The 26,197-nt window shown below is 44.5% G+C and overlaps 1 protein-coding gene across 1 annotated transcript in view; it reads right to left on the bottom strand.

Annotated features, from left to right (window-relative positions):
* Positions 1-26,197, bottom strand: part of MYBBP1A (MYB binding protein 1a) — a 62,097-nt gene that overhangs the window by 24,415 nt on the left and 11,485 nt on the right. The window contains exons 12-23 of the mRNA XM_063342023.1: positions 25,726-25,929; positions 25,028-25,136; positions 24,537-24,624; positions 23,270-23,421; positions 22,455-22,544; positions 21,659-21,799; positions 20,770-20,934; positions 19,496-19,653; positions 18,542-18,676; positions 17,208-17,319; positions 14,773-14,904; positions 12,877-12,945 (exon numbers count right to left, since the gene is read on the bottom strand). Of these exons, the coding sequence (XP_063198093.1) occupies positions 12,877-12,945; positions 14,773-14,904; positions 17,208-17,319; positions 18,542-18,676; positions 19,496-19,653; positions 20,770-20,934; positions 21,659-21,799; positions 22,455-22,544; positions 23,270-23,421; positions 24,537-24,624; positions 25,028-25,136; positions 25,726-25,929 (1,555 nt within the window). The remainder of the gene's footprint in view (positions 1-12,876; positions 12,946-14,772; positions 14,905-17,207; positions 17,320-18,541; positions 18,677-19,495; positions 19,654-20,769; positions 20,935-21,658; positions 21,800-22,454; positions 22,545-23,269; positions 23,422-24,536; positions 24,625-25,027; positions 25,137-25,725; positions 25,930-26,197) is intronic.

The raw sequence follows: 26,197 nt of genomic DNA on the forward strand, positions 1-26,197 counted from the left end.
CAGTATTTCCTGAATCTAGCGTCTTCAAGACTCAATCAGCTCCTTCAAGATGCTCCCTCAGCCAGCCTCAACAAGGTCCAATATTGTTGTCTGAGAACCCTGAGAGCAGGGTACCATTTGGCCAGCACAGAAGTTGTCCTACCAGGTGCCAGTTTCCAAGTCTGCAAATGTGCCCTCCTGCCTTCAGGAACAGACAAGGCACAATAATGCAGCAGAAGTAAACACTGAGCAGAACCCCCCCATCCCTCAGCTGCTACCCCCTGCTCCCACACTCTCCCTCTGCACCAAACGCCCTGCTCTGGGCCAGAACGGAGTTTCCTCCTAGCCCTCCCTCAGCCCAGCCTTGCCAAAAAAACACCAAATAGGAGATTTACGAGCCCAGGAACAAAATTCTCCTTGCCAAAAAGTGATCAAAACAAATTGATATTTTACAGCTTAAATGAAGTTCCTGCAACAAATGGATAAGAAAAATTTTGCAAGGCTAGTTAATTACAAGATGTAAAGCATCTAAGTGACACCTAAATCACATTTTACAACCTTGGACAAGAAAAGCAATCTTACTCAGTGTACCCCCACCAAACATCCTAGGTCATCAAGCTCTTGAGATTTTCAGTGTTCTAGAATAAGCCAACCTGCACGGCAACCCAGTTTCATGCAAAGTAGATTGTACCTGTTCCTCCTTCCTAGTAAAAAAGCAGATTTCCACAGACACGGCAGGATGCTTTCCATCCAGGAACCTTTAAGCAACTCACAACAGCTTGCATATTAGCACATTGAAAATAACTGTCACACGAGACACATTTTGCTCATTTGATCATCATCATGTAGATGATCTGTTTAGGTCTTCTAGTGCAAAAAATTATCAATGAACTGTGTTGGGCTTGTGCGTTTTTTTATTTTTAAAAACTTTTATTTTTAAACCTCTGAAACAGCCAACAACCCTCTCTCTAGCTAGTTTCTAAACAAGCTAAACAGCAGTTTGCAAATACAAGGGTTCGTGTGTCCTCTTAAGCTGCTGGAACATATGACCCCAGTAATTCCCGGTGCGGGCCAACTTCCCAGTCACTATCTTGGCAATAGAAAAAATGGAAGAGCCATCACCTGCTCATCGCCTGCCAGGTAGTAGGCGAATTGGGTCTCACCTCCATGAGAAAGGCTCAACACCAAAGACTCAAGGATGGTGGAAATCTCTTGCTAAAATGCCTGCAAGTAGGGGAAAACCAAATGCACAGGATGTGGTGCTGCACTCAGTTCTTGCAATTTGAGGTTTTTGGATTTGAGGTTTTACTACCTTGCTCACTGAAAAAGAACAAAGCTCCCTGGAAGACAGCAATTGAGACAAAACTGACTGTGAAGAAATCTCCATCTTTCTACTCCTCCTGCTGACTCCCCTCTCCTCTTTATTTTTATTATCCTTCATAAACCTCTTCACCCGTGGCTCAGATGTCCTGCTTTAAGCAGCAGCAATGAGAAGTTAAGAAATCTATACAATTCTACTACTGTTCCCAAGGCTCTGAACAGCAGCTGTCGCATCGATCAGATGGGCTGTTAACTTCATTCTGCTGCTACTGAGTACTCGTCTCTACTACAGAAAGTTTTATCACATTAGCTACGGTGGCACATCCTCCTTCTCCACAACATGAAAACAGCTATTGCAAGACACAAACACTTAAACCACCACCACTCAATCTGGCTGAAAATGTGGAATGAGCTACGCCCCATAGAAAGCAGGTTTATATAATGCAGCGGCACCTAAACAAGTTGTCAGCCTTAGCCCTACAGGTGAAAATAGTTGTTGCCTTCACTGACAAAGTCACACCAGTATGATTTTTTTAAAGGTACTTGAGCCAGCAGAAAACCCAGGACTAGCAGTCAAGACACTGGAGCAGCCTGCCTGCAGACCAGGGCGTATATACAGTATTCACTTCCATACAGGTTTCCTCATGCCCTAAAACATCATTACTTAATTTGTTTAATCAGGGACTCTGCAAATCACATTCTCTCCGCTGCTGCTGAGGAGTGGATTTTTTTCCATGCTTGATTCCTCTGCAAACAGTGCTCTCGAGGATGTTCTTGTCAGAACAAAAGCCCCTTCTTACACTTGCCTAACCAGAGGCACCCATTTGTGAGAGCCTACTCACTGCAACATGACGTTTGTGCCCAACACAAGTGGGCACACGTACAGCTGTTCCCTTCAGCACTCTTCTGTTGGCAGCTGGAAAGGGGGGGGGGAATATTAAAAAGTAATTTAAAAAAATAAAATTGGAAAAAAAAAAATCAGAGCTCCCTCCTATGGTCACCATAATCTAACAAGAACTAGTGACAGAAATAAGATGTTGCTACATTTTAAAGGCAGTAGAGATGAGCCAGTGCACACAGGGAGAAGATCTGACACTGCAGTTTTTCAGAGGGTATCTGCACGGTAAATACTGGGCTTCACTGGCAGCCTTCCTGCCTGAGACGAAGGGTCTGCAGGTCATTTGGGCAGTTGAAACAATGAACATATAAAATAACACACTGGACTCCTGGGCCAGGCCTGGCTGATGGTATCAGACACTAGTGTTGAACGTTTCATTTGCATACAACAAAGACAGAGCTAGTGAGCATTCAGGGCTGGGGAAGACGTTATTTACCTTGTGCTCTTCTTTCACCAGAGGCCAACAAGCAGACCCTCCGGACACGGCAATCCATACAGAACAATCCATATATTGGTCTGCTGCTTTGGTGAACACACAGATTCATTTCTCCCAGGGGTAACCACTTACCATATCAGAAAGGCCAATCAGTCTTAATGTTTCCCTCCAAAAAAAAAGTCAATATCTTATTATCCTAAATTCTTCAAAACTAAAAAGATGCCATAATTAAGTCAGCCACGAGAACACAAGATAAATCAGTAGCAGAACACAGATTAGTGCCCATGAGCACTGATGTTTTTTTTGCTCTTTCCGTAATGCCCAATTAGAGGACTGACACATTGGTGGTGAATATTGGTACCACAGGGCACACTGACACCAGAGGAGAAAAGAACAGCAACAGACTCTGCAATGCATCCAAGCCCCTCCTTTCCCCCATAAAAATAACAACAATAATAATCAGGAAATATGCCCATTTCCCTCTCCACTCCCAAATACACTTCTCTCCCAAGTTAAGAACAAAGTCACAATTTAAAACAAAATAAATAGATCTAAGACAATTAGGTTTCTTAATACGGCCCTGTTTATTTTGGAGCATTTCCACTTTGCTTTCACAAGCTCTTCACTCTAAACACCAGAGCAAGAAATGCTCTTTTGTTAAGAAATCAAAGCAAAGATTCTCACAGAACGTCCCAGTAGCTAAGGCTCAAAGAAACGTTACCAAACACCAAGAAAGCTCTTGCGAAATCATCTGGGGCACTATCCTGTCTCTTGACCCTGGTTTTCTGCTGATGAACAACCTATTGCCAAAGCTTTAATTTTGTCATTTTTGTATTTTATGCACACATACATTGTATTATCAAACATCAAGAAGCTCCACTGACACCTCAAGTTACCTGCACACCTTGGTAAGACCAAAATCACAACTGTCCCCTCCCGTTCCCTCACCTGGCTGGTCCTCCAACACTTCCCAAGCCAGATGTCTCCTCTGCACAACAAAGGCAATCTTCCTCAATTCAGGAGAGACATGCAATAGGATTTTCTTAGGCCTTAGATTTTAGAAGGCAGCTACTGCATAATGCAGCCTATTTAAAGAGATTTTGCTAAAGTCAAATTTAATAATTCAGGAGATTTAAGAGCAGCACGCATTCAAAATAAAACAACCACAAAACCATGTTGCCTAGGCACTGTGTGCCTTTTAGCTGCTGTTCCCCATTGACTAGACGAGTCTTGATGTTGCAAGGACAAAGGTTTTTATCTTTTGAGAACATTCATCAGCAGATAATGAGAAATTACAATTCCAATTCACTCAAACGTCAACTATTGAAGTTTAGCTTTCAAGCAGTATAAAAACAAAACAAAAACCAAAAAGTACTCACACGTCAGTAAAATTGTTAGCTTGGAACATTGAAATAAACAGCTTTGCTAAGCCAAAAAGGAAAAAAAAAAGTTGGAAATGGTACTAGCTTGAACTTTGTAGATTCACTGATTCGGATGCTTACCAGCAGATCTTCTCATTTTGCAAAATCCACTGAGAGAAGTACCACAACAGGACAGACTGCACATTGCTCTTGGGGAGAGGGACACGGCTTCAGACCCTGTTCGGCTTAGAGGTTGCTGAGAAACCCGAACTCCTTCTTGTACTTTAACTTTTGCAGAGTGGCATTTTAATACATGCCACGGGAAAGCAGAAACAGAAGCAGGCAAAGCCCATTCCTCCCCCACCTACAAATAACAACAAAAAGGGACCTACCACTTTCTACACAAACTCTTAAGAGCACCCTTGTCGGTGAATACAGCCCACGTTGGCACTTCATTTTATGCTGCAGAAGCCCTAGTCTTTCTTCACTTGCCAACTTCCAACACCCTTGCTGGTATTTCCAAACCAAGATCCAATACAACACTGTAAATACAGCAGAAATCATTACCCAAAACTTCAACAAGATTCTATCCTGACATTTTTATGTTTTGTAGCATGAATATAATTCAAGCCCATACGACTGAGATAGTCACCAATTTCATCACAACCACAGACATTTCTTCCCCTCCTGTTTTTGTTATGCTGTTATTAAACACATGGCAATGACCTCGCCTCCAAGCAAACTTTTCCCATTTGATCTACACAAATATCTACTCATCAAATAGTCGAAGAGGCTATGTTTGTCAGGCTGAGCAGAACACACTTGGGTGGTTCACTCTCTTTTTAAAAACTATCAACTCCCCAGGCGTCAGATGGCAAGTTTAATTTAGGAGGCTAGGAAATTACTCAGTCTTGGAAAATCACTGCAGTATGGTATATATCAAACTCAGCAAGTCCATCCAATACACGGGGCTGTTAATGCTACTGTTCAGTCCCAATCGCGTATAGCTCTTGCCAGCAGCTGTGTCTACAGTAACAACTAAAGTCTATGTGACCTTTTAATTTTCTTATTTCTTCCCAGCAATAGACCAGAACGTTTCCTCCATTACCGAGGATTTGCTACACGATCACCACCACAATCAGCTGAACAGTAGCAAGCAGCATAAACAGTGTGTATCACCAGAATCAGAATAAAGAGGCAGGCAGGAGCTTTTTCATGTTCTGTTTGTGCCGCACTGAGTATGGTGGAATATAAAGACCGGGGCTGCTAACAGGGCAGTTTCTCTGTGCCAGTCAATTAATGCCTGATATCGTTATGGATTTGTATGTGGGCAATGCAGGCATCTATCTGCTAGACACTTTTTGCAAAAGACACAGGGGCCATTAAAAGGCCCCAAGAACTACAACGAAAGAACTCAATATGACTGAAAAAATAAACAAACATGAACAGCTAACAACGTGCAGGATGCTCCAAAGAGATGCTGCAGATTCAGTGACAGGAGTCCCACGTTCAACTGAAATACACCACGAGCACACAAAGTTCTCAATACAAACAGAAGTGAAAACTCATGCCACGGGATTTCAAGCACCCAGCTTAAACGCAGCCAGGAGGACCCGAAAAATTTAAACATCCTTTTAAATTTTCAACCACCTCACACAAATGAGAGGAAAGGGGGACAGAAACATGGCTTATAAAGCAGTTCATCAGAGCACGCTACGTTTTACTGTGGCATCAGACACCTTTCCCAAGAACATCAGAGACTATTTATAGATGCTGTCAATGTGCTCTCCCAGTGCAAGAAACACTCCCAAAAATGAAAGGTTGGGATGCAATAATCCACATGCACAACCATCCTAAAGGTCTAGGAATGAAAAATCTCTACACAAAAATGTAGAGCACCCTGGCCCTGACTCAGCAAAGCACTTAAGCATTCAACTGTTTCCCCTTTGACTTCCGAGGGACGGTTTACATACCTAGAGTTAGTGCGTGTCACAGGGCTTTGCTGGCTCATGCTCAGATAGCTCAAAAATATGCAAGAGCCCACCCATAGTTCAGTTTTACCTTGCAAAACACAGGATCTCCTTGACCATCTCCTTACACAAAACAAAAACAGGAACAGGAGCAGGACGCTGACTGGAACAAAGCATGTCAGTGTGACATACATTTTCCAGCTGCAAATGATTTCTCTCCATTGAAGAGAGGGCGCGTACTGAACAGAGGAAAACAAAAAGGAAAAGTCTGCAGGCAACAGCCACTGGAACACTACATCCCACAAGGAGCTGTCACTGGCCGGGGGGTAACTCACCCTCTGAAGGTCTGCTCACCTCAACCGGACCCTGGGACGAGCCCTCCCCCTAGTGAAACCTCTACGGAGGACACAGGCGCAGCATGGCCTACCTCTGGAGAGGGGATGGAGGATGCTTTGAAGGAATGGTACCTTTGAGTCATGGCCTATTGCTTAGCTAGCACCAGCAGCCCGGTTCTCAGTTCTGATGCAAAGGAGGTAGAGCTGAACTGGTGAGGGTACTCATCTGGGGAGGTTTATTTTCCTTCATTATTAGTAACAGCGTATGCAAAATATTCCATAACAAGGCCTTCCCATACCACCTGCTGGAAGCTCTCTGTGAGAATGCAGGCAAGGCACGGTGCATTAATGCAGTGATCCATTCATCTATCACAGCACGAGGAATACTGCCACACACACACACTGAGGGGTGCCAGCTTCTGATGCTTTGCAGCGCTTTTAGTGTTCTTGCTGTATTAAAGTTTAATTACTTCTTAACTTAGATATTTACATAGGACATAAACCGTTCAGAAGGCTAACTGTCAGCCAGCCAAGACCTCTTTGGCAGGACTCTGGGATCATATTTTACTCTTCTGGTGATGGCAGCTCTGGCAGAGAATTGCTTCAGTTCTGTAAAATTCTGTCTATATAGGTTTGATCCCTTTGGGGAAACTGCCAAAGCACCAAGATTGATTAGCAACTTACCTAAAACGCACTCTCTATTAGGTAGATCTGAAAGGGTTCCTTGCCACAGACCGTTTTATAAAAACACATTTTGAAATATTAATGAATCTATATGACACAGAATGACATTTTGAACTCTGTCTCAGTGCCCATTCTCATCTCCAAACTAAGTAAAATGACTTCTATTAGTTCCGTGACAGCTCTGCTCAGGTTTGCAGAGTTCTAGCCAAATCATAGAAAATAAACTCATTTGATGGACAAATATAGCATCATCATGCTCCCAGCTACTGCAACATCCTCAGTCAATACAGCTTTAAATGTAAATAAGACGACAGGAACGCATTCAAACTGATGTGTGACCACAGTGCCAAAATAATTGCAAAGACTCTTAGTAATTGTGTTGAAATGTACACTCCTAGTGCCTTTCCCAAGGGAAAAGAACAAGGGACAGGTATCAAATCATTTGCCTAACCCTGGGACAAAGTTACAGACTAAAGTGGTGTAAGTGTCTGCCAGTGCAAACGAGATGGGGAAACACCTTACTGCTGGTATAAGGGGATGTTTCATTTACTAGTCTTCCTTTCCAAACTGGTTCCGATACTGCTGGTCAACAAGCAGGATTTCTCAGGGAAAAGCATGGTTGTTCCAGTCCATGCTTCCAGAGAGGCTGTGCTTCAGCCTATTTCCGGTTCAGAGCTGGCACCTGGAGTATACACTTGCTTGCAGAAGCCTGCATCAGCAGTAAGCCTGTGTATTGCAATGCAACGAGCCACGCATTTTCCTTCTTCACTTGATTATCAGACTAACAGAGGAAGTTTTTAGGGTAGAAGCATTGGTTCATGGACTCGTTTAGTTCTCTGGCAGCCCCAGCATGTACGAGAATGCCAGGGGGGCAGGGCAGTAAGAACCTCATCACAATTAACAACGCACCACCAAGGGGTTTGTGCTGTAACAGCATCAGAGGGACAGCCCAAGACCGCACACAGTTACAGAACTAGTTGTTATTGTAGCCATGCTCATCATACTGATGCTGCTAAAAATAAACCAGGAAGACATTCCTCACCTAAGGCTCAGGAGGGTTCTGGTATGTAGCTGAGTCATGCAACAATGATTAAATTAAACACATCTTGATCCTCTGGTTTACGTTCCATCAGCACAAGCCAAAAACCAAACCTTTTCTGTGTATTGAAAAAGCAACACTGCACCCAGTGAAACAAGGCACGAGGAAGTAACTTGAAGGTTAAGGTCTCCTGGAGAACAACTGCAGTAGTAAGATCAAATTGCTTTACAAAAGGAGGAAGAGACAACAAGCTCACACACTTTTTTTTTCTAAACAGAATTTGAGAGAATGTGTTTAGTGCTTGTGGAAGCCATCAGACTGACAGCAGCATCCTTAGTCAACACAACAGCACAAGTCTCCCCCACCTGTTAGTACCACACACATTCTGCTTGGCTAACTGCAAGGCTTCGCACTGCCAGCAGGATCATCTGTGCCAGAAGCTTAATGCAATTCATTAGCAATAGGTCAACTCAAAGGTATAACACGAGCTCCATTTCTGATGACTTGTCATTTTCCCATACCAGTCTTATCATTGGAGACTATATCCCTAGCTGTTATTTGTACCTAAGCTGCTCAGAGCACGTGTATGTATGCAGGTATGCACGCAGGTACGGGATGTTAGCTACACTTTACTCCGGTGTAAGCACTTTCTTGGTAACAGAAAGCTATCAAATCTGCCTATATGTACAAAAAGACTGTGATGTGGGCACTGGTCCCATTTTCCTACCACTGAAGACATTTCTGCCGGACATTACAGCAAGTACAAGGTCATAGTTAGTGTGACTGATTTTTAGGACCTCAGTCCTCAAAACTGCATCCAACAAGCTGGATTAGACAACCTAAAAAATTTCATTCTTTACCACCTTCTTTCTTTTTTACTTTAACTTGTAGCACTTCTCACACACTAAAGGTCCCCTTGAAAAGCTTCATAGTAGCTGCTTACAATATAGTAATTTCATACAATTTCTATCCACTTCTTTCTACAGTAGACAACAGTGCAAGAACACATCACAGGCATAAGGCAGGACATATTCTGAGAAGACAGTGCAGCTTTAAGTTATATATTGGTTTAACTTATCCATATGGGAAGGCAAGAATCAACAAGAGTTTAGGAAAAAGATCCCGACTGCTACTGTAGTAAAAAAAAGAAGAAACCAAACCACAGCAAAACCCACCAGATTTCTCAGTTCAATAAATGAAAGACAGCCAAACATTAGCGTGTTCATTTTTTAAAAGCCTGAAGCATTTTAACTTGCATGCAGGCACCTTTGGGACAGCAGTCTTTCTTCTTTAGCTCCACACTTCAAGAAATGCGGAGTTGGAAAAATAGGCCAGCCGACAGAGCATTCAAAGCACCAGCTGCCAGAACAGTGCATGTGAACTGGCAGAATATGATTCATAGTGTCCTGCAGTCAGTGTGGTCTCACAAAAGGTGAGAAATCCAGCTCAGATGCATGAACTGCCTGAAACAAGGTGATTTTGCAGATCCACTATCACGCAGATCTTTTATCTTGTATCTTTCAGATGTATAGTATAGTTCAAACAGGTACTAAGTGAATTCAGGGTGGGATGACAACCCCCCCCTTCCCTGGTCAAGCATCCCTTGGCCGTCCTTCCCCCACTCACAAATGACACCAATCTCTCCAGCTCTGTCCTTTTCCAAGGAAACTGCTGCATTACTGTCTCCTGCAGGCACTCGCGCTCCAGGAGTAACAACAGAGGAACAGAAATTGGCCATATGTGCAAGCTTCAGTTTCAAGTTCAGTCTCAATAATTCCACTGCAAATTCACCTTTCCAGTTTAAAACTCGTTATACAGGTTGAGCTTACTGCTAGGAAACCCTACCAGCCCAACCACTGCAAGCCAGGTTTAAAACTGCCTTAAGAGCTCTCACCCCCCAAAGTGATGTTCATTTTATCTCACAAATTACTTCAGTATGGAGGTGAACAACCTTACTGCTGCTTTAGGCATGTAGGAACAGTTGTCAGAGGAAAAGGGCTGACTTGGTATCAGTCATACTTCTGACCCTGAACTGAAGTGACTACCCCTGCGCCCTGAACAAGATCAGTGAATTGACCAAAGTTAATTTTAACACAGCAAAAGGGGGTGGAAGAAGTATGTGTGCAAGGGGAAGGTAAGTTTTCAGCCAAATCATCCTCATGTCTGTTTTGCGACATAACTGCTTGAACACCTGGGCACCAGACAGACAGCAAGGTCCCCAGGGTCAGGACAAATGGCTGGGGTTGGCTTAGAGAGGAGCAGTCTGGCTCTCCAACGCCAGCTGAGCAGCATTTGAACGGCTCCTGCATTTCCAAAGGACCCTCTTTCAGTTACAGCTGCCCACAAATTGAGTTCGACAGATCTGCAGCAGCCCGTAACATAAGGCATTTCACATACAGTTCGGGTTTGCTGTTTTTTGACAAGAGTCCAGGGAGGTCCAGGCCTCGCTGTACACTGCGTAGCTTACTGAGTGCACAGGGAAACGTGCTGCACATCACCTCAACCAGGCTAGGCCGGGGCAATCACTTACTGATCAGGTTTGACTTCACCCTAGAGGCACCAGCAAGAGCAGAGACCCCTGAAGCAAGAGCTGGACACCTATGCCGGTGGCAAGATCTTGCCTTAAAGGCCTTAAAAAACTCCAGGACCAGTCTTGCTGAGAGGAGAGATGGAACAGACCCCCCCAGCCTCCATGCTCCCCTCACAAACACCCAGCTATTCAGGGTGTTTCACCCTTACACCCTCCTCATGAACCACTTTTCCTTTTGTTCAAAACTACCTAAAAGCCCAACCTGAAGGGGCACCCACTTCTCCTACCCCCTTGGGAAGGGCCTCCCCCAGGCCAGCTGGGACAGTGGCCAGCAGCCCTGCTGGGCCAGAGCCAACACGAGACACCCGGCCAGAGCTATGAGCCTCCACCTTCCCGTGCAGAGCGCAGCTCTCCCCACCCAGCACGGCCCTGAGGACTCGCTGCCAAAGGGATCTGTGGAGCCAAGAAGTCAGAATCACAGTGGGATTAGCTGTACATACAGATGCAGCAGGCAGCGCCAGAACGATGAGCATTAATAATAGGAGTGTTAGAAGGGGAATTAAGCCTCATGCCCCTGGGACTAAGCTACTTCAATGATTAAAAGCCAACATTCAGGGCCTGAAAACAGGAGACTACCCCACTTACCTCTTGACCATCAGGGCTGGCCAAAGTCGGAGTATAAGGAGACCTTTGGTGTCTTCAGGACCCTGAGTTAGGACAGCCCTTTTGGTAGCTGAGCCCCTTCACCTCACTCCTTCAGAGGCTGCCAGGAGCTGCAGACTCCAGAGAAGTTATCCCCCTGCTTTACCTACCACATCACTTTGCCACACACACCCCAGCTTGCCCCCTACTCCCCAGGATACCACCAAAGCAGACTTGCATTGAGAATCAGTGAGAAAATTTAACTGAAAACATGTCAAATTGTACATTTGACGAGGGGAAGCCAGAATTCCTGAAAAGGAAGCAGTGTGCAAAAAACCATAAAGCTGCAACTCCAAACTCCACAGGCTTTACACAGCTTACTCTCCACGTTGCCTTTGTTTAAACAGTAGTACATCCACGTTCTCTATCCAGTCTCCCACACACAGTGCACTGCACATCCTCCCCTACTCCTCCCACCCACAGATAAACTAGATGATCTCCAGAGGTCCCTTCCAACCCCATGAAACAGGCTCTGGAAACAAAGCTTGAGCAGATAACTGTGGAAGCCCTGAAAGAAGGACAATGCTATTCCCTGTGGGGAAGCAAAGATACCCACAGAAATGAAGCTGTCTGCTTGGGATGCTGTTCTGGTCTCTTGAGGACATGATCAAGTATGTGCCTTACAATTAATTTGTTTGTTATTTGTGTAGAACATCCTTATTTCTATCCACTGAAATTACTAATAGCTTAATTCACTCTCTTTTTTTGTTCTTCTTTAAATCAGAGCCATTCCTGTTGGGTAAAGGAGCCTGAAATGCAGTTTACACTGACAATGTAAAGCAGCCTTACTGTAAACGCATACTTAGCCCTTCACATTCTCTCCAATGATCAGAAACAATAAAACAGCTATTTATGAAACAGAAAGGTCAATCTAGGATGCACTTCTGCAGGGGACAGATGCATGATACAGCTAGGGGCTGGGAAAGTTTGAGAGACAGTGCTCCTGGCCTAAAGGGGTTTTGGTTATTAACTGTGTGGAAGGCAGCCCCACTGTAGCGCATGCTGCAGCGAAATCCAGACAGGCCTCATTCCCTGCTCATGCAACAGTGAGCTGTGCACTCACCCTGCAATGTTTTATTGATAAGGCTCCACTAATTTTGTGTTAGTCAGGCACATGCAATCAACCATCAAAAATCAGATCAATAGCACAGGTGGTTTTAAACTAAACACAGAAGCACATGGCCTAGAAAATGCAGGACAGCTGGCAAGGCGTGGAACAGACTCAAGAAGCTAACCTTGGGTTAGCATTAGAAGGCAAGGATCACAACACGCTGCATTAATACAGAGGAACATCTTACCAATAAGAACATAATCAAGGAATAAGTGACTGAAGGCAACCCCTACAACAATCAGGCCTCAACCCTGAAAGCCTTAAGCAGTTTTTAAAGGAGGTGCTACCAAAGAACTCCCATGACTGTAAATATATAAGCTACTTCCACAACTTCAGTCACATACCTGAAGCAGCAAGAGACTATTTGCAAAAGCTCTACCCCCCACGAAGCCCACTTCTCAAAATTGGACAGCCCTAAAGACAGCAATAAGCATCATTTGAGCCGCCATGATTAAGTGACTTCTCCAATTGACTATTTAATACAGCTTTGTTTGTTTGCTTTCCTTCTTACCTGGTGATAGTGCCTGACTCCCGCTGTGATATACTTGACAAGAGTACCTGCTAATGGCTTACACATGATCTGTAACAAAGAAAGAAGCAGTCTCTTATTAGTGGTTTGCTGACAGACAGGTTTCTTTTTCAAGCAAAACAGTCTATATTTCACACAGCTTCTTGAGAAGAAAATGCCACAAGACAGAAAAGTGCCCAGAGATCAGCAACAGCTTACTTGAAAATTAACAGCTTTGCTCACACCAGCCCTGAGTGAAATCTTGATCACAAGGAAATCAGAAGCAAAATTCTTAAATTGGAAAAATCAGGCAAAGACTTGATTTAAGTTTGCATCTGTCTGATACTTTAGGTAGGCAGTTAGTTCACTTTGCGCAGAGGAACAGTCCCAGAGGCAAAGGAGAACATGCTGAGTTAGACTGGAGAATGTCAGAGCCTGGAGAAAGATGTGAACCCACATGCTAAAGGGGCCAGAATCAACCGTGTCAGGAGGAAAGCCTCCCTGGAGACAGGTTACCTTAAAGTTCTCCCCTTCATCAGAACAACTTTTCTAGAGGAGGGGTACTTGTCAGCAAAGTTTGATGAACCTCTGTTCTAGCTCAATCCATCAATTTCTATGTTTATAGGCAAAATATTTCCAAACTGAGGGGTACAAGGAATCCAGACACAAGAAATGAGAAAGCATCTGGGCTGCAAATACCTTACTGGCATACCTCTAACGCTGTCTACCAGGCACTGGAAGGTCTGGCCCTGACAAAGCATGGACAGCAGTTTGCTGCACAGTTCACTGACATACTATGCAAATGGTTATTCCAACCACACCACTTGAAATGGCTTCTTTTTTGGGGTAAGGCTACTAAAAGAACAGACAGCTCTAGCTAGTGGGAAAAGCCCGGCTTTAAATAGACCAGCATCTGTGTATATCATTGCCTTTCTTTTATAAAAGGCATGAGTTTAAAGATTTTAAAAGGCATTTCTGCAAGGAACAGTCACATAGAATCCACAGGCTCTAGAAGAATGCAGATGAGACCTTAAGCTTGCTGTCCATGTGGGCAGCACACAGCCCTTCTCTTCCCCCTATTTCACTAGCTTATGTGGGTGGCAGCATGGGCTGGTGTCCTAGGAAACCTGGTATGCAAAAGAATTCACTCTGCATGGATTCCCTCAGAGTCTGAAAGCATCTTCCCCCCGTTGCACAAGCCTATGTCTCCTCCCACCCTCCTGTCAGGTTGAAGCTCTTGAGAAAGGGCTTCTGGCAACTATCTCTAGCTCACTCTGACCTAAAAAAATCCCTGAAGAACTGTACGACATTCAGACCCAAGGCCTGTTTCTTAAAAACTGGCGGTCCTCATAGTGGAGACCAGCTCCAGGCATAGGTCAAGTTTGCAGGAAATACCTCAAACATTTCAGACACTGACACTGTCCGAACATCCAGCTTGCAGATTAGATTCCAATTAGACTCCAAGGCTCTGCAGCCGTTTTGGAACAAAATTGATAAACTGAGCGTGCAGTCAGAGCAAAGCTGGACAGGAGCTACGTCAGCTGTCTAAACAAGCCAGCCCCTCCTACGTTTGTGCAAACCTGGCTCATCCACGTTGTCTTGAAGACTGGTAAAAAATTAGAGCCTCTTAGGCTATGCTTTGAAGAGCAGCCTTCTGTTCATCTATGTTCTCCATGCAGTATCCCAATCCAAACCAGAAATGAGATCCCAGCCTTCTGCAGCATTGCTATCAAAACACACGCTGTAAGAGTCTGAGCAGGTGAAGATCCTAGGAAACCTTACAGCAGTGTTAAAAGCCTGCAGTGAAGTGGAGAAGTTTCTCACCCTACTTTCCCCAGAATTAAAACCGTACTTTGGAGCAACCAGAAGACAACATACCACACAACCAGCAACACTTACCGGGAAGCGTCTGAAGAAATCATGGAACATGGAGCTTGTAAGGGCAGTCTTCCTTTTAGTTAACAATTGTGTCAGTGCTTCCCGATATATTACAGCCACCCTCTCCATATCCAAACAACCTGTGCTGAAAAGCTATAGGGAAAAAGCAGAGCAAAAACGTTTCCAGTGAAACACAAGGGTGGATCACAAGTAATTAATTTCTACCAATGCACACAGATTTTTCCAACTAGATATTTTTGAGTAGTTTGTATGATACAGACCTACAAGATACAACATGGAACCACGAAGAAACAACAGAGTGGGCCTCAAACATGTTGTCCCAAATACCAATAGCCATATGACCATGTTAGTGAAGGGTAGCACAGCTTTCTAGTAAGACTGCATACACTGTCTGTCGTGTGAGGACCGTGCTTCCAGGTTTGTGGTGGGCATGTCTAACACACATTAGGTTCACAGAGCACTCAGACCATCCTGCAGCAGCTGTGCCGTGCACACAGTGTTCTCAGCTGTAGAGCTATCTGAATCTGTAAATATTAGCGTATGTAGATAACTAGATCTACATACACTTAGCAGCTATGTCCAGGTACTCAGCAGACAAGCCCTAGCTCTGATCAGGGATCCAGCAATCCCAGAACTGTGTAAATGCTCTAATATCCCCCTCTGGTGGGGAACAAGAAACCCAGACATGCAGTAACCTGCTGAGACCTGCACAGGCCATATGGATCTAAAGTAACAACACAGGGGCAAATGAAGAGCTAAGCGTGGAGCAACGCATCCCCACATTCCTGACTCTTCTCATATTGCCAGGGAAGCACAGCTCTCTAGGAAGAAAGAAAAATTAAGGCCCAGGGGGTCAAAGCTGTGATCTTCACAATAGCAGATGGGCCTTTTGCTGACCTCTGCCTAAGCAATTTTTCCATGGCCCCATAGCAAGTTAAAGCCATGTTAATGTGGTGTCCCATTCTCACGTCAAACTCCCAGCGCCACTACAGCTGAACGCAGGCTAGAGTGGAACAGGGGAGATGGACCTTGAAAGATAAGACCTCAGTTCCTTACTAAAGTGTCTATACTTAGCACTTATTTGACATACACATCTGCAGGGAAAAAAAATTATTCCTCCTCCCATGCAGATGTTTAGTGTAAAAAATTTCTTTTACAGTAACAGGCTTTTTCATAAATTTGGCCACTGCATCATAGAGCATTTCCCACTTACTGAAAAGCTCCAGATTATGTTCACAAGGCACTACTCACTGGAAACACACCACACCTTTGCCTCTGGTTCCCCACTGCAAAACCTTCCCAGCCTTAACACAGCGTCAGCATCAGCAGCATCCCACAAACTGAACTGCGTCACTTCCCTCAAACCAGCAACTCACTTCAGCTGCTGGCTGTGTCCTTAGCTGGTCAAGGCCACAGCTCTGTTCCCACAGGAATAGTAGCCTTTCCTGTGAATCTGCACCAGGATGCCGTGAAGCGTGTCTCACTCTAGCCTCAACGTCAAGTATGATGTTTATATTCCCCACAGATCTCCCACTTTGTTTTTCTTTCCAGAAAGGCCCAGCATAGAACAAGAGCTGCTTGGATTAGCACTCTCAGTCTCTCACTAAGCCTGAGAAACACTGGCTACTTTTTCAGCCACTAATATCTCAGTGTTTGTAACTTCCAAGCCCTCCCTTGTCATGAGGCAATCCTGTTTATTGTCCTCCCCCACAAAACATCAAAAGGATTAAGGCACTAATTCCTGCACACAATTTGAGAGGTTCAGAGCCAAGTATCAGGCTAGCTAGTGAAACACTACTTGCTAGGTCTCTAGTGGAGTAGACTGGACTGGGACGCCTAATATATAGGGTCACCAAGTTCAGACACCTGTGAAATTCAGCAGAGACAGCAGGTGAAAGGGGACCAGACAGTAAGGCTCCCCAAGTAATAGACACCCATAGCACAACCAGATGAAGACTCCCCTGCAAACAACTACCACTGAAATCAGGGCTGCTCCACACTCTCTTCACCCCGAGATAACTCAGCCCAAGCCCGACATAGGAGTTCACTCTCATCCACCACCATCCTGTGCGTCCCTGCTCCTCAGCACCTTCCTGGAAAAAAACTCAAAGTGACTGCCAAGAAGTTAATGGAAAAAAATAGCAAATCAGCCAGAAGAGCAGCATAAACATACATCAGGCTTCTTCAGCAATTAACCTGGATCCACTGTACATCAGCAGCCCCTGGTGGCTATGGGCAAGCAGGCACTGCAAAGGCAGGAGGGTGAGGGCCAGGAGATGGGGAATGTGGCAGCTTTATGGAAAAGAAATCATGTAGACAGGTATCTGGAGGAAGCACGAACAGTGAGACTGAATAAGAAAGGCCCGCTCAGAGAAATGGGGTAATGCAACTTTACTGACAAAAAAGACTGCCTCAAGAGAAGCCTGCTGTCTTACCTGAGAAGCCTGAGGGATGGTGCTGCTCTGTTTCTCTGGCAGAGGGGTAGGAGGAGTTGATGACTTATCAGGTGTGTTTCCTCTCAACACTCTGAGCAGGTATAATGAGGCACTAAAAAACAAAAGGAAAAGGGGTGAACATAGCAGTTACCACAGTGTCACAGTGCCACTCCAAAGCCACCTGAGGGCAGAGGCCAAGGGATGCAAGCAGCTTATTCTGTACCAAGGGGGGTTAGAGACTGAGAGGCCCCCTTCTCTCAGTCTAACCCACTCTTGCCAGATCTAAAGACAAATACATCCTAGGAGGTTGCATCGTTTCATTATCTATCACTGCAGTCAGACATCCCCACTATCAGCCTGGTTTCCTCAAGCTCATGCTTTTGCCTAGCACTGCTTGAGGACTTCTGCCATTTGCCCAGGATTTCCAAGCCTGCACAGCTCAGACAGTGCTGCAGGGCAGCCCTCAGCTCAGGCTGCTGTGTGCCTGAAGAACTCGGACATATCAACTGAGAGAGCACACAGACAGTCTGCTGCTTTTGAGAAATGTTGTATTAACTGGGCATGGCTCCACTCAGGACTGGCATTGCCAGGAAGCTGTCAGGGAGCCATGCAGCACACACAGTCAGCCCCGTGTTGCCAGGAAGTACCACTGTTCCCGCACAGCCACGTGTGCTGCAGAGCCAGCACTGCCCAATGGCACTGCGTTGACGATGCAACATGGTACCCACTGCATACTCAGTTGTGTTCAGAAATCCCAGACAGAGTATGAAAGTCCTCCTGAAACTGCCTGCAAGCCCAAGGGGCACTCCCATTTACACCAGGAAACAGCACGATTGCTTATGTTTCCTAACAAATACACTTATGGCTTATCTTAATTCACCTGTATTCAGCAGCAAAGATATGAATACCGGTATGTGCAGTCACGACTCAATCATTATTGTCTTCATTGTGCTATCATGGGGACAGTAAACCACTGTATTTACCAAAGAATCATTGCAGAGCGATTGTAAGTTACGCTCAACCCCACACTGAATCACACACCATTACTCCCCAATGAAGCCACAGGGAAGCGCTTCCTATCACTATCAGCAAAGCTGTACCAGACCGTTTCTGTATCACAGAGCCCATAGATGATAATCGGCAAAAAATGGACATCTGTTTGAAAATGCTTCAGACTGCCAGGATGACTGAGTAGTCCTCATGTAAGACACAGATGCTGGCACCTAGCCTTCATCGAATCTCTTGCTTCTCTGAGCTGTTTTAACATGCAATGTTATGCTTGCTTACAGACCAGCCCACAGCACCAAGTAGATACGCTCATTTTTAACACTCACCTGAAATAATAGAGAGCCACTGAACAGTCAGTGTGCTTGCAGGCCTTATTCACAAGCCTCTCCACAAAAGCATGCAAATCTTCTCGCAGGGCACCCACTCTCTTGCAGTACTGCTTAGCTCTGCACAATGAGTTCCTGAAAGAGCATTGAAAACAAAGCCATTACCTACAGAAAGAGCTCTGGGAAACAGACGGCTATGAACCCTTATCACTGGGCTCAGGGCGACACATAAACAAAAATGGTGCTGGCTGTGGGCAGCAAAAGAGGCAGTCATTACTGTGGCAAGAAGGGTGAGGAAACTTACTACTTTTTGCCCTCAAGCACCTATTTATGCATCAGCCAACTTTCCTCAAGAGCTCCCACAATGGGAACTAGCTGCCTTAAACCCTTTTTCTACAGACTGTTTCTCAACAGCATGTAGAGAGCAGTGCTAAGGACATCAGTGAGTGGTGTACAGAAGACACATCGTGTCACACATCATGCATTATGTCCGTGTCTAGCTTGTATCATGCCTCACTTCTGGCCATGAACAGAGAAAATTTGCACTCTGCCTGTCCCAATAATAACTTGTTGGGAGTTTCATTCCAGCCACAGCAGCAACTCTGTAAACCCAAGGAGCTGTTGCATGCCCTGACTCGGACGTCAGAGGCCTGTGGAGATGTTCAGTTACATGGCACCATGCCTGCAATACCAAAGTTTGTTCTTAAGGTTTTCACCTGCAAATCGGTTTGTCACTTGAAGTTCCTTAGACTAGAAAACCCAGATCCAATTTTTTTTCTGCAGCTTATGACTAAGCGTTCTGTTTGTGTGTGGTACTGGTAATCTAATTCCACACAATCTATAAGCATAGCAATTGTCTTCAATCTTAGAAAGACCAACTTCTGTGATTCAACCAGCACTGCTAATGTCTGTCAAAAGCCGTTGCCTATTATCTGGAGGACTAAGGACACTTACCTGAAGATATTGGCTGTTTTCCGGAGGAAGTCAACCTCCTGCTTGCCAGAGTCTGAGATCATGCATTGTTCAATGACGTGAAGCAGGGGCTCAATGATGTCAAACACCAAGGGGTTCTCTGATTGCTTACTCAGGAACGCTTCAATCAGATCCAGCACCTGCAAACCGAAGTACTGACATGAGAACTAATGCAGACAGGGAAACATGATGGACCTACCCAGAGCAGCTCCTTCAGACTGGAGTGTGCTACAGAGCAGCTGGAGAGGGCTGGAGAAAACTATTTACAGCTGAGATCTGTACACCTCCTGCTATCATTTGTACTGCTAGGGCATGAGAAACAGAAAATTAAAAATTTGAAACTGAAGATTAAAGGCTTTCTATTGACTTCAGCCTATTTTGTGCAGTGACGCTATGTAGAAACAGCAGTTATGAGAATCACTCTACCTGGCCAGACCTGCAGTTACTACACCTCGGCAGAGATCTCTGTTAGCACCAGAGATGTGCCCTCGCCCCTGTAAGCCCCTCTTGACTTCCAGACAGTGCATCAGCATAAAATCACCCTCTTAGAGCACAGCATCAGAATGCCAATGCCGTAAAGCCAATGGCTCACTACACCGCTCAGCGTTCACCTTGGCTAATCTGACACCAATTTCTATACGTGAGTGGCTGGCGCTGTCCCTGGATGCCCGAATATCCTGGACAGTCCACGCTGACACCAGGTGGCCTGAAGTGAGTATTACAGTCACAAATAACTAGGGCGTGTGTCACAGTTTTACTGAAAAGTAAAATTACTGAAAAGAAAATCGGTTCTGTTCTACCTCAAACCAGGACAGGGTGTTAATCATAACCCTCCTAATTTTACTAGCATAACAAGCCCAAAAAAAGCTTACACTGCAAAGTTACCAGCGGGATTTTATGCATATCAAGCTTGTTCAGTTTACAAAAACTGACAGGCACCTACCTTTGGGTAGGTGTGGGGAAGGATCTCATAAATTGAAGCATTTCAGATCAGTAAATGGAAACCACGGTTCACTTTTTGAAAGCACAGTCCTGCTTTTTGTTTTGAAGTAGGCCTGTGAGGCCCTGGGCACTGACCACCACTTCACTGTGCCAGGTACTGTACAAAACCAGAATCATCCAGACTCAACTTCCAGGAGCTTGTGACATACACGAATGTCCAAGCTCTTCAGTGTTAAGTAGCTCATGGCATGCAGTAGGCTACAACTAACATGCTAGTAAGCCAGAGGTCTTCACACCAAACGCTTATCTCCCACCTTAATCTTGAAATCCCTCCGCAGGATCGCCTCCTTCCGTATCCTGTCTTTCTCATCCTTCTTTGCCTGGATTCGTTTCTGCTGCTCTGCAAAAAGGGCTGAGATGTTCTTGTCAAGAGCCATCATAGCCTCATCATCCAGCTCTTCATCACTCTCATCTCCTCCCTTTTGTTTTTAGAATACAAAAACAACATGTCATCTCATGTACTTCAAAGAGACAGTTGGGAAGAAAAACACAGCCAAGACCAGACTCACAGTAGGGATGTGGCAACCTCTAGATCCAGAATAAGAACATGGGGAGGGAAAACAGCTGCTTAGACCCATGAGAAATCTAGCTCTTATTTCCTATCAGGTAATCCTGGCTGCACATTACTAACACGTAGAGATAGAGGATCAGGAGAGGGAAGAGGCAGAGGTTTTGACACCCACTCCCTCTGGGCTGCTGCTCCTTCAGTAAAAAGGCAAATACGTTGCTATGTCTGTAGCCTTTACAAGAATCATTAAGCCACACTCCCACGCTGCTATGGTAAATCTCCAGAGTGGCCTACAGAGATCACACTCCTCCACACAGGCCAGCAAATACAGGCACCACATAACAGTATCTTAGTGCTTTAGTTCACATCAATCTCATTTATTACAGGCAGGAATACAAGCTGTATCAGGCTAGACTGGACAAGCTAAAGCACTCAAGACACATTAACAATAAATAAAAGAATAAGGGATTTATTCCCACAGCTTGCTTTGAAGATCCTGACCTCCTGCTTCAAATGCCCTACAAAGATGACTGCCAGGGTTATCACTGCATGGGCTCAGACCCATGGGTATTAGATAATCTTTCACTACCCCAAACCTCCTGGTATCTGTATCAAGGTAGGCAGTGAAAACGTACCAATGCATTCCCTGCTTGGAGAACATTCATCAGCTGACTACGAAAATCATCATCAACTTCTTCATTCTTTTCTTCGTCTCCACTGTCATTCTCTTCCTCAGAGTCATCTTCATCTGAGGAGTCCTCACTTCCTTCCTTGTCCTGAGGAAGAAAAATTCATCTCCTGACCCCGCTGTTCTTCAAGCCCTACTCAATTCTCAGGTGTTTAGAAATAAAAACTCAAGCCTCCCCTCACCCCACTGCTTCCAGCCCTCAGATTCAGGTAAAGACACCTCAGATAATGAGATACCAGATCTTCACAAAAGCTAAAGGCAGAACATAATACAGACTTCTCTGTCATATTAAATAAGTATCAAAAAGAAGCTTCCAAGGAACATCTGAAGTAACAGCCCCAATCTGACTCTCCTTTCTGCTAATGCTTGTAACGCTTTGTGACTCAAATCTCTACAGTTCTTAAAACCCAAGATCTTGAATTCAGATGGCTGTGCATCACAGCAACAATTCAGTCTGTGGCTGCAGAGGCCTGTGCTAATTTCAGAATGCAGTCATTTGCTTTCAGGAAGTCATCTATTCAAACAGCCATACCTACAACAGTGTTTTCTTCAAGGCCAAGAGACTAATAAACATGCACTTCCAACAAGCCATTTGTACGCTGCACTTTTAAAATAAATCTTAATAGACATTTTACTCAACAGAGAAATGCAATTCCATCTATTACCACAGATCAGGAGAAACATTATTTTTAAACAGTGAAGGTTTGAAGAGTATTTGTCACTGGCAATGGCATATCAATTACCATGTCATGTGCAGATTTGATCTTTTTGTTTGATTCTTCCATCACAACAACAGCACTTTCTTCATTTTGCTCCTGGTACGGGTCGAGAACCTGAAAAAAGTGGGACTTGTTTTTTCAGTGTTTTGTTTTGGATGTATTTCTTGTGTACAACAGACAGGAATTTCGGCACAGTAAGCCAGCTGAATAATGAAACAGTACGTAAGGGCATTCTACTTTCTGGCTTATAATATCATGTTTGTTAATATGCTAAGTTCTGTCTATAAGAAACAAAAGAGGTGGAGAGAAGAGACTGGTGACATCACACATTTTGAGTTGTTACAAAGGAAGTATTAGATTCATCATATACAGTACCTGACAGCCCATCTTTGCAACCCACTTATTACTCTCTCAGAAGATACCACCTTACTCAGTGGTACGACCAATTCGGATTTTCAGTGTCGCTTATTTTTAGCACCTCTATGCTTAGCCTTTCTAGGAAAAAGAAGTTGTTACCATTTATACTCACATATAAAATCTACCAGCTATATAAACTGACCCAGAAATTTCATCAGCCTAAAACTACCAAAGAATACAGCTTCAAGTTAGCAGATCTCAGGTTCCCATAAAAAAACCCAAACAAATAATAAAAATAACTAACTAACTAATTAAAAAACAAAAAACACCTCTCTGTAAGATACATTTAAAATTCAGTAGCACACATTGCCAGACACTTTCTAAATCAAGGAGGCTTTTATTTAACCACAAAATAGAGACATGCTTGTATATCTGTTAAGGACCAGACAGGCAAACAGCACAATGCCCTGCTAGTTACTTACATCCAGGATCAGCTGCAAGCCCCGCTTTGTCAGATTAGGGCATATCCGTAAAAACACGCTCCTGGAAATCCGACGTATGAGTAGGCTGGGCTGGGCAAGGAGGGAAAGAATGATTTCCACCATCACCTCAACCCATCCTGGCTCTGCATTGTCTGCACAGGAACAAACAATGACAAGAAGAGGTAAAAACACTGCACTAGCACATAAATAACAGACTGCACAAAAATTCACCAAGGAAAAGATAATAGCCCTTCTACCTGACTATTAGAAGTACTCATTTGGCAACACAGACCAGAAATAATCGATTGTGAAGCTGAAGATTGTAGCTGTATTGAAAGGCTACTAACCATAGTGAGAAACATGCCTGAAACCGTCTTTAGGCCACTGCAAAGCCTCACCAGGTAACAAAACCTACTATTCATTAAATCATTACCCAGACTAGCAGTTCTGCAAATCATGCAACACCTACTTGGCCACATTAAAACAATCAGCAGCTAGTCAGCAAAAGTATATACATTTTATAGTGTTTTCAATGAAATCAGGAGTCACAGCAGCCCATGAAAAGTACGGACATTTGAAACTGGTCCATTAGTGCAAAAGTCTGTGAATCTTGATCTACATACAACCAAGCCACCACAGAATTACAGCTTTATTTTCACAGCACCCTCAAATTCACACAGATATTTAAAGAGAACAAGACCGTAGTTAGAGAGGAAGTCAAAAGACCAAGCTAGGTTCTTTCCTGGTTGAGTTACAACCTAGCTCCGCAGGCCCTAAACGAGGACAAGCCTAAATCAGCAAACAGGCTGTACCTACACACAGGACACATTTCGTTTGCCCTGAACTTGAGCTCTGAAAGTAGCAAGTTTCAGGCTTGCCAGCCATTAGGAGAGCCCACAGCTTTGCCTTGGCAGATAGATACCACCACTTCAGGCAAGCTCTTGGCCAGCACAGAAGAAGGACTCAAAGAGAGTGAACTCCCTTGGACACTGCTCATATGAACAATGGCCAGCTCTGAAGCCCACCTACCCTCTAACAGGCACACAGACAGGAACACAACCCACTGAGGATGCGGAGAGAGAGCTGGAGCAAGAGACAAGACATTTAGAAAGACAAGGAAAGAGAATGAAGGAGAAGGGATTCTCCTGGGGATAAGTGCATCAAGCCAGAACCGATGCAGTCAGAATGCTTCACTGAACTGCCATCTTCTGTCTTTTGACAGACCGTTAAAAATTCCACTCCAGTTCTTTCTGCAGGAAGGACTCACCAGCCTTTTTCTTCTTAGGTTCTTTGCTGAATGCCCTCTCTGTGCAGTTCAGAAGGTCACTCAGAACATCCATTGTTTCAGATGGATCCTGTTTGATCACAAGCAGACAGTAAACACCCTCTCTGAATTCCCCACTACCAACAACAGCAGACAGAATATACCCCAAATCTAAGTACCTCTCTAAATAGGTACAGATATTAACATCAGCTACTACAACCCCTTTGCAGAAGGAAATATGAATCTAAGTAAAAATCGCTCCGCTCAACAGCAAATCAAAGGCAAAAACAATGCTCAGGCCAAGCTTTGCCCTTGCGAGTTGTCTATGGTCAGTGTAAGAATGACAGTTTATTAGCTGCCAATTGCCCATTTCTAGCAGCCAGAGGCTGTGAAAGGTTAAATCTCTGAACACAAAGAAACTCTCCAGCTCAGTGTTCAGAAAGCCCAGCTATCAGCCCATTTTACGTCACTCAAATATGCTTCAGAGGTCTTACCTTGAAAAGATGAATGGCCATTAAAAGCAGAAGTTGCTGGAAAGCAACGACTTTGGCACTATCTGATTTATTTTCCTTCTTCTGCAGATTCTTCACAGACTGAAGTGTTCTGAAGAAAGAAACCCTTCTGAGTCTTTCACAATTACAGCAGCAAATCCTCTCTTATGATCAGACTAAAAACATGACCAAATCTGTAATACTATTTTCTGTACTTAACATTTAATTTCTTGAACTTGGGCATACATATAGTATACCATCTTAACCCAACAATAGTTATCTCACCTTGTGTGGCTTATAAAAACCTCTGCACTTGGGCATGGGCAAGATTCCTAATACTACAGACAAGGCACAGATCTTTATGGGAAATCAAGCTCAGAAAAGAGCACCAGAAAAGAGTCACTGAGAAATTAGTGTGGGCATTATTAGGGGAAAAGATCAGCAGAGTTAAAATCATGTTCGTGAGAGGGATTATGAGCAAAAACAGAAAAGGACGCAGCCACCCACACATACCTAACACACAGAAGGAACAGAAAGAAAGGAACGAGGTAATGAGAGAAAGGCATCTTGAAATCCAGGTGCAGGATACTCAAAGGGAATAAATGGAACTGCCACCTCTGTGAAATGGCTCTGCTACAGCAGCCGGAACAACAGCAGGAGGATAAGAGAACACAATTTCTCTTTTACTGGCCAAATCTCACCTCTCCCAGGCATCCCTCTGTTCCTTGGTGAAAGGCTTCACAGCTTTGACATGCACACTGGAAAGCAGCTCGTTGGCATACTCAACAAGGAGATAGATCCACAGCTTCCCATCTGCAGTCACACCATGGATGTGCTTTTCCCTCAAGGCTGCAGCCTTCGCTGTATCCCCCAAAACAGTCAAGGTGTTTAAAGTATTAAGCATCCTGCAAAGAAAAACAGCCAGCACGTTACCGTCAGAGGAACCAGACAACCTCCTCACACTGTCCAAAATAACACCCACCAGTAGAGTGCTCTCATCCCAGAGCTCTGGTCACTCATCGCAACCCAGACTCACAGGGCCTAAGTTTCAACCCATGCTTGTATCCAAGCACAGTAATGTACAGCTCATTGTCTTGGTGTCCCCAAGCATACCTGGTGCCCCCAAGGACACGGACTACTATTCTCAGTTGTTTCCCATTCTGTGTCCCACCA

This window comes from Chroicocephalus ridibundus, chromosome 7 (genome assembly GCF_963924245.1).
Source record: "Chroicocephalus ridibundus chromosome 7, bChrRid1.1, whole genome shotgun sequence".
NCBI lineage: Eukaryota > Metazoa > Chordata > Aves > Charadriiformes > Laridae > Chroicocephalus > Chroicocephalus ridibundus.